The 9,383-nt window shown below is 39.8% G+C and overlaps 1 protein-coding gene across 2 annotated transcripts; it reads left to right on the forward strand.

Moving 5' to 3' along the window:
• Nucleotides 1–2,183: 2,183 nt before the first annotated feature.
• VIP (vasoactive intestinal peptide) lies at nucleotides 2,184–8,904 on the forward strand. Of its 2 annotated transcripts, XM_085217054.1 has the most exons (7): nucleotides 2,184–2,474; nucleotides 2,742–2,863; nucleotides 4,127–4,267; nucleotides 4,665–4,769; nucleotides 6,208–6,327; nucleotides 7,016–7,130; nucleotides 8,616–8,904. In XM_085217054.1, the coding sequence occupies exons 2-7, from the start codon at nucleotides 2,751–2,753 to the stop codon at nucleotides 8,622–8,624; spliced, it is 603 nt and encodes a 200-aa protein (XP_085073180.1). In that variant the 5' UTR covers nucleotides 2,184–2,474; nucleotides 2,742–2,750; the 3' UTR covers nucleotides 8,625–8,904. The 2 variants fall into 2 exon arrangements, with proteins under 2 accessions (XP_085073180.1, XP_085073181.1); XM_085217055.1 differs by lacking the exon at nucleotides 4,665–4,769 and having other exon boundaries at nucleotides 2,199–2,474.
• Nucleotides 8,905–9,383: the final 479 nt, after the last annotated feature.

Here is a 9,383-nt window from a genome sequence, read left to right on the forward strand (position 1 = left end):
AGGTTTTGTTCAGGAATACAGCCACCCATAGGGTTCTGAAGGTTCTTTTACCCAACCTTAAAGCATGCTTACTGTCTTTTCCAATCTGGTTTATATCTGTCAGAAAAGAAAAGAAAGAAAAGAAAAGAAAAGAAAAGAAAAGAAAAGAAAAGAAAAGAAAAGAAAAGAAAAGAAAAGAAAAGAAAAGAAAAGAAAAGAAAAGAAAAGAAAAGAAAAGAAAAGAAAAGAAAAGAAAAGAAAAGAAAAGAAAAGAAAAGAAAAGAAAAGAAAAGAAAAGAAAAGAAAAGAAAAGAAAAGAAAAGAAAAGAAGATAGTAATAATAACAAACAAATAAATAAATAAATATGGCAAAACAGATCTAGACGTATACCAAATAAATGCATATGGCATGGCATGGCATGGCATGATATGATGCCATGGTATGGCACAGTATGGTATGGCACAGTATGGTATGGTATGGTATGGTATGGTATGGTATGGTATGGTATGGTATGGTATGGTATGGTATGGTATGGTATAGTATGATAAAGAAGTACTAAAAAAGTACCAGTGATTCTCTGTTGTTTTGTTTGTTTATTTGTTTTTGTTTTGTTTGTTGTTTCTTTGGTAGTGTAAATTGCATGTTTCCTCACAGCATGTAGCCTCCTGTATAGCACATACATAGTAGTTGAGAACATACTTGCTTTTCACAAAGCCCTTAGCAGCAGACACAGCCCTTCCCCTTCTTCCCAGGCTCCATAGCCCTCAAGAAGCCTGACTGAACCTCTCTCTCCTGCCTCAGCTGAAATGAGCAAGCTCAAAGAAAACTTTAAAAAGAAAAACACGATTCTCCGGTTCCAGCCGCAGGCTGAGCTTGGGCTTTTCCCATGGCGCATGGCGGCCGCATTCAGCCCCGGGCGGGCGGAGGAGCGAGGCCATGGGGGTCTCCCCCCCCCGCCCGGGCCGGGCTGAGCAGCAGCAACCTTTGAAGCATCTTTGTTCTGCGCTTCAACACGGCGCCCAGGAGGCGGATTTCTCCTCTCGTGTCTCAAGCACTTGGGTGAAGTCTTATGGCGAACACCTTAGCTGGATATTTGCGGGTGAGGGGAACGAGGGGCTATTGATGCTCATCTCGCCGTTCTCCCGCTGTTACTTCTTCGACCTCTAGTTATGTAGTAACAAGGGGAAATTTTCCTGAAATTAGACTGCTGCAGGAACTCTGGTTTTAGTCACAGCTGTCATCTGAAGAAACAAATTTCCAGGCATTTTTAATCTAATTCACTTAATTTTTATGTAACTGAATTAGAAAATGCGATTAAGCATCGCAGAATCCTCGCCACTGAGCCTGCTTTCGCGTGGCATGAAACAAAGAAACTTGTGAGAAGTAAGGAAAGAGTGAAATCGTCTGCAAGGAGTCCGTACAATCGTTACCTCTTTCTTTGGCCGGTGCCTTAGCGCGGGGCTGGCTGAGACCGAAGAGGGAACAGCGCTGCCCCAGCGCTCTGGTCACGGATCCCACCCCTCCTTCCCCGTATCTCTTTCCCCGCTGCCCACGGATCTCCTTGAGGCAGGGAAAGCCCCGTGCAGGAAACCGAAAGATTGAAACTGTCTGTTTCCCCCTGGCTGGGCAGTAACCCTAGACCCGAGGTTTGGGCTTGAACCACATGAGGAGGAGCAGTTGCCCCAGATTTCACACACACACATACATTCACACACGAAGAAAAGAAAAGAAGAGAAAAAAAAAAAAAAAAAGAAAAGAAAAGAAAAAAAAAAGCTGAAGTTTGTAGCACGATATGGTGTTTAGAGCTTAAGATCTGTTCCCTCCAACGTCCAATGCAGACCTGGAGCAAAGGCTCAGCACCACGCATCCGACGGGCAGGGGCCCGGCAAGGACGGTGCTGGGACGGGGACAGACAGAACCGGCTACTGGAAGGAGCAGCCCTGGGTCAGGGGGTTCCGCTGGGCGGCACTCCGAAGGAGCGAGGCCTGGGGAGGCAGCCCTGGGGTCGTAGGGCGCGGTGCTCCACGGAGCATCCCGTCGCTCTTGTGCTTCGCCAGGAGAAACCGCGCTGCCGACGGGGCCCCGCTCCCCACAAAACTAACTCATTAATGGAAATCAAATAAGGGGGGGGGGGGGGGGGGGGGGGAGAAGAGGTAGAATGCGCGGCTGCTCATGAATTAAATATAAGTCTCTGACTGTCCTGAACAAAGCGGCCATCCCCTTGGGAAGGGTGACGTCTCCCCAGTAACGTGATTGCTCCTTCGGAAGCAGAAACGTGTAAACGCTATAAAACGCGGCGGCGCGGCGGGCAGCTCAGATCGTGCGGCGGGACGGAGCTCTCCTCTTCTTCCATCTCGTCCCTCTCGCCCTCCGTTCTTCGTCGCCGCACCCCAACAGCCGCTCCGCTCAGCAGCCGCGCAGCGGGACAGGGCGCCGTCCCCACATCGTAGCGGAGCGCCCTCCCGAGCAGCCCCACCGACGGATTCGCGGCTCCGTGAGTAACTCTGCCCGCTCTCAGCTCAGCCGTCTGGCTGGTGCGAGGCTGGGTAGCCGGGGAGATGCCCTTCCTTTTTACCATAAACATATCCATCTATCTGTCTGTTTATCAATTAAATTGGGGGATTTTTAATCGCTAAGACCCGGGCATTGCTGCTCTCCGTAAACGGCCGCTGTCAGCCCGGCTGACCCCACTGCCGCGGCGTCCGTCCCGTCGCGGCCGGTCGCGGTGCGGGCTGTGACGGCTGCGCTGTTCCCTCCGCAGGTGGCGGCCATGGAGCACCGCGGCACCTCCCCGCTCCTCCTCGCCCTCGCCCTCCTCAGCGCCCTCTGCTGGAGGGCGCGGGCGCTGCCCCCGCGGGGCGCCGCCTTCCCTGCTGTGCCGCGGTAAGGGGTTGGGGTGGGTGGAGGGATGTGGGGGGTGATGAGTGTCCGCCGACACGCACAGCCTTCCTTATGGGAAAGCCTCGTTATCTCCAAGCTAGGAGATAAAAGCACAAAAGCACAGACGTCTGTAGGGAAAAAAAATTGACTTTTTTCCCAAATCTAGAAGGAAGGGAAGTGATCTACTCAGATTGATGTGTACTTTTGGAATGCTGCATGCCTTGAATTGCAGAAGTTTCTATTAGTTATTAAGCCAGGTGGTGTGAAGTGTTTTTTACATTCATGTAAGAGGAACATAAGTAAAATGAGACTATAGGAGAACAATGTACTAGGAAAGCACAGTGAATTATTTCCAAGACTTGTGATAGGGTTGGTTATTTTTACACAGCCACAGCTTTGCTATTTTGATCAGAGAGGTCTTAAACACCTCAAATATGCAAGTAATACAACTCCTATAATGACTGCCAAATCAGAAGGGCAGAAATCTTTTCTAGCTCTCAAATGTGAGTTTTGCACATGCTGGGGTTTAGCATAGCAGTGGAATACAGCAGCAGGCAGAAGGAACGTCTGATACCAAACTACTGCCAGGCATTCGAGATGTGCTTGGTAGAATGTAAAATACCACATGGAAAAGCAGTTTATGAAGATGTGAAGTAAATGTAAATCAGGTTATGCGGAGTATTTGCAATGATATATTTTAGAGGTTTGGATCAGTTTTTGACTTGCAACTAGAAAAGGAAACAGCAGAGAGTAGAAACAGTGTTAAAGAGTCAGGACTGCACTTTGTATCTGAAGTTCTGGGGGATGTGTTTGCTTTCCCATAAAGAAGGCCTAAGAACTCTTTCATGTGCACTCCTATGCATGTTTTAGGTCTTAGCTGGAGGGTTAGTACTTCACAGAATTCCTTCCACTTTGTAAGGGTGGAGGTGGGCAATAAAGCAATTGTTTATATAAAATAGAGCTGTTGTTTAAAGCCTCACAGTTTTCACTTGAGCTGTAATTGCTGTGTTCTCTGGAGGTAACTGTGCATAATGAAAACATATTTCTTGAACATATGTGAAAGAAGATTTGTTATGTCAATTACTCTATCACTGCACAAGAATTATACCTGACAGTGATTTTGTTTTGTAAAAACTTCTTCAAAATGCTATGCAGATTAAAGAAGTAGGTAGATGTGTATTTTTGCCACAAGCTGGAATGTTAAGTGTCAGTGAATTGTTGCATATCTCCAGCCAACTGTACTTCATTACTTTTCTTCTCCATTAGACTGGGAAACAGACTGCCCTTTGATGCAGCCAGTGAATCTGACCGCGCCCATGGGTCCCTAAAGTCTGAATCAGACATTTTGCAGAACACACTACCTGAAAATGAGAAATTCTATTTTGATTTGTCCAGAATTATTGATAGGTGAGTTTCTTTATGATCATAAGTGCAAATGGTGATGCATTGCTTGATTTATGCCAAAAGATCAGTCACATTTTCAAGCAGACATAGAAAAGGAAGAATCAATTATAGAGAAAAACAAAGCAAAACAAAAAACCAACCATGGCCTCTGGTTGAATACTGGCAGCAGCAGGAACGTCTGCAGAAATGTTGACTGCATTGCCTTTCTGGCAAGATGAGCTCATTCACTTCCCAAGAAGGATGAAAACAATATATTGTGAAAATCTGGAAATTGTTTTATGATATTAGCTTAATTTAATATGTACAATAGATAAGGAAAGCAGTATATTTGCAAAATGAACATTATCAAGATGATATAAACCCAGGTTGTATCGTAGAGTTTATTTATTGTCCATTTCAGAAATGCAAGGCATGCTGATGGAATTTTCACCACTGTCTACAGCCATCTTTTGGCTAAACTTGCTGTGAAGAGATATCTGCATTCGCTTATTAGAAAACGAGTTAGGTGAGGTGACACTTGCATTAGGCAGAGTTTTGTTGTAGCTTCATTGGCAATTTTCTACCCTTCTGTAACTAAGTTCTCATTAGAGGAAATGAAAGGACAATTGATATAATAATGGGGAGCTGAAAATCCTACTGACAACTTTGTGGGTTTTGTTGCTGAATGAATACATTACTGTTTATTTCTGATACAGCTGCAAAGAATGTAGCAATAGACACTGTACTGCTTATAAATAGTGGCAATATTATAATGATTACCATGCCAATTATCTCTTTTTTCCCCCTCTGGTGGTAATTTTGCTAGCTTGGTGGACGACTGGCAAAAGTAAATAGAAAATGATTGACAACTCAGCAGTTACATAACATCAGGGTGATGCTCAATGAAACAAAGAAATGATTGGTTTACAGTAAGAACAACATGGGATGATTTTCTTTTTTGCTACCATGGAATGCATTGCCAGAGCACTGTTGGAGATATGCATTGAAGGATACAAATGAGGCAAATTGGTAGACAGTGGGTCTGCAGGCAAATTACAAACCAGGCTGTTCATAAACCAATGGTCTCCGGGTGCTGATAAGTATCATTCTGTACTTCTCTTGCTTTCATATTCTAAGCAGTACCTACTGAGCACTCTTGGGAATATAGTAATATGGTACTTTAGTCTGACCCAATGCAACAGTTCCTATGAGAGTGTACTTCATATGCTCAAAAGCTGAGTGAAAATTAGGTTCACCATTTTTACCCATTTGTATCAATTCTGCCTTTGTTCCAAAATATATAATGCCAGTTTCTCATATGCCACAAAGTAACATCGAACAAAACAGGACCTTGTTTCCCAAGATTATGCTTCAAAATTAAGACTCGAAGTCTGGATTTCACAAAGGATGTTTTGTCTTCTAATACTTCCTTAAAACAATATTTGCAGCTATACGTGTAATGTCACACTCTTCCTTTCCTCAGAGGAAGGCTCAGTCCTCACAGAGTTCAGTATGAATGGTGGCCAAGTCCTTTAGGAGATTACAGTGACTTAAACCAGTTCTTGCCTCGATACTGAACTGAAATAGATTTACATGAATAAAAGAAATTAGAATAAGTCAGTTTATTAAAAAATAATAATAACAGTTGCTATGAGAATACATAGGAGAAAGGTGTGAATTTCCCATTCAACCACTTGATCCTACTGAACTCGTTTAACAGAAGTCTCGAAAGTCATTGAGGACTGAGAATTTGTTCCTTGTTATTAGGATGTACAATAATAGAGGCAATGACTTCTTTCCAAGAACAGAAAGATCCAAATTCACAGCTGGAACTGAACACTGAAATTAAAAATTTGATTTATTTAACTTAACATTATAAAATGTATTTCACTCATTTAATAATATCTTCTTTTAAACTGATATTGTCTGTTATTTTTTCCTTTGTGACTGTTGCACATTGCCAGCTCCCAGGACAGTCCTGTCAAACGCCACTCTGATGCTGTCTTCACTGACAATTACAGCCGCTTTCGAAAGCAAATGGCTGTGAAGAAATACTTAAACTCAGTTTTAACTGGAAAACGAAGGTACCACAAGAGAGAAAATATGTATTTATTTCCCATAGCTGTATGTTATTAAAAGATAAGATTTATGATTTATACCTGTATATGTATCTATCTATCTATCTATCTGTATATACAAAGAAGACAAAGAAAGATGGTGAGCGTTAATGACTTTTTAACATGGATTATAACCTGATTTTCAAATACAGACAGCATTTTTATCCAGACTGAAACAGATGCTACAATCAGATTAGAGTAAAATAATAAAGAAGAGATAGCATCTGGCAATCTTAAAAAGTTTCTGGCATAATCTTAATTTTTTATGTATATATTAAAATTCTTAAGGAAAAAAGCACGAAAAACTATGGAACATGAATAACTTTTTTTAAGGAAAACACAATATTTGTTGAAATTCTATTTTCATGTAATGACAGAAAATCTAGAAGTTCCCAAAAGAATATGTGTTCTAGTCAGTGTAGGTGAGAAGTGCCACTGTATATTTTAGGTCTTGCATTCCGTTGCATATTCACATGTTTAGACCATCTCTTTTAAGTGTCACGTCCCTTCACTTTTTAAATGTGCTGTTTCATATGATTTATAACTTCTGTATAAGTTTAACAACATATACTATAGCTACAGTTAGAGCATGGCATTGTTTGCTTGTTTGCTTTTTCTTCTGAAGACAGTAAAACATGTTTCTGATCCACAACAGCCAGGAAGAGTTAAATCCAGCCAAACTTCGAGATGAAGCAGAAATTCTTGAACCTTCCTTTTCAGAAAACTATGATGATGTTTCTGTAGATGAACTGCTGAGCCACCTCCCATTGGTAAGCCCAGATTTTCTTTCCTTTTGCTATTAGTTAACTTTACCCTTAAAGTGAGATCACTCATGCATCAAATATACCTATCAGAAAAGCAGAAAAGGCCATGTTCCATGAAATGCTGCTTGTTTCTGTAGGAATTGTGTGTGACTATAATAATCATTTTAATAATAATAATTAAACTATCCCATGATTGCTGTTATTGAAAGTTCCTAATTAAATGCCTCTGTTAATAATGTACCTAATTCACTTGGGTGTTTCAGTTTGTATGCACTGTGGCCTAAGATGAGAATTAACTCATTTTTAATTACAAAGATTATTATTTCTTCCGAGAACAATCTCAATGATATTTCTTTTAATTAAAAAAATAAATAAATAAAAAAGGCTGCACATTTTGTTTAACATAACCCATCTCATTAAGAGTTGCCCAAGAAATAAGAGGATAAGCAATGTGAACCATTGGTGTTAAAAAAATGCTTGACTCCAACCTCCAATTGAAGTCTGTTGCACATATTTCATCTGGCATGCAAATACTGCAGTTACTGTTTTACATTTAGCTATTACTATTTTTCAAAGCTCATTCACAGTTTTTGTTTTTTACTAAAACACAAATCTTTCTATATTACAGGGACATAAAATTGAAAGGCTAATGTAAAGTTGAATCAGGCCTATTATTCTCACAAATGTATTAAAAGATTGATAATTAGGCTACAAATAAGGGAAAAAAAACAAATAAACGAATCATAATTTTGAAGATAATATTTTCAGAGAAAGAAAAAATGCATTTTTCTAAATCATTTCTTTCAGAGACTGAAAGAAAATTTTCTTTCCCTCTTCATATATATGACAGTTCCTCTGAAGATTCCAAATATTAGAAAAGACAAAAATTGCTTATGCTTCAGGGAACAAAACAATTTCTAATTGCTGAGATTCAGAAAATAAATGTTCTTTCTACACAAGATTAGATTATCTGCTTCTGTATTAAGCACCTTCTAAAATTTCTGGCACTGACTAAATATGAGAGAATACCAGGACAGTGTGTCTTCCTGGAATTATTTTCAATCCTTTCCTTTTTCATCAGCTGTACTGATGACCCAGATCTTTCTGTTGGTGAAAAGTTACTACAGACTGTTACTGATCATTTTATCATAGTGCCCAATTATCGGTGGAATGTGTATGAAGAAGCCTAAATTTACATATCCGTCTGAAGGAAGTTATTTTTAAATAGATCCATGCTGCACTGTAGGCCAACAAACGATACGATTTTTTATCTAATCCTTCAATCTTCATTCTTGGTCCTACAACCTTATCTACTGGCTGCAAGGTTTATCAAGCTCCCACCAAGAGCCCCATCTCATACTTGTCCGTTCTAAGTGCAAAATTTGTTTTCTGTCAGCTGTTAGTTCTTGTCTGCTGTTTGCTTTTATACACCTCATGATGCAATAACTTACCAAAGCAGCTATTAAAACATATTTCTCCTTTGCATTTCAGGACCTCTGAAGGACACCTAGAAAACTCTTCAACAAGAACAAGTTATTTTTGAGTTCCACATAGTATTTCAAAGAGATGACTTTAGTCATCAAATCTGAACAAATATGTTGTGAAGTGAAAGTTGTGATATATTTATTTCTTATGTAATAAAAGTTGATATTTACATTGTAAATACTGTTCTAGAGTTCTCTACTGAAAGCTGTACATATGGATGCCAGTTAAACAAATGAGAAGTCTGTAAGTCCATATGCTGTAAATCCTTTACTTCAATAAATTCATTTGAAAATGAGTGTGCAGCTGAAAAGAGCCCATTATTACTAGATATTTAGCTTAATTTAGGTGTGGTACAACTTCAGATAAGTCCATATGATAAAACATGTGCATGTGCAGATATCTTCTTAAACAAATATAAAAATTTGAGCAAGAGAACGTGTGAAGTGTCTTAACTTCACTACAAAAATCTCTGAATTGATATGCTTTTTTGATGTCCAAAAACATTGTTTCTACATTTAGTTGTCTGTAGCTTTGATGATGAAATTATTAATTAAATATAAAAAGGATCTGAAGACACTTTTTTTTTTTTTTTTTTTTTTTTTTTTTCCCAGAATTAGTGTAACTTTCAAAATATATGGAGGATTAATCACTTTATTACCATAGCAAACCATTACTGGTTGAATCAGTGCTACACTTCTCTGAAAGAATAGAGGTTCCAGTAAGTGCTGAATCTACAATATTGGAGGAAGATATTTTTAACTGAAGTATACTATG

Source organism: Meleagris gallopavo, chromosome 2, assembly GCF_905368555.1.
Source record: "Meleagris gallopavo chromosome 2, MGAL_WU_HG_1.1, whole genome shotgun sequence".
NCBI lineage: Eukaryota > Metazoa > Chordata > Aves > Galliformes > Phasianidae > Meleagris > Meleagris gallopavo.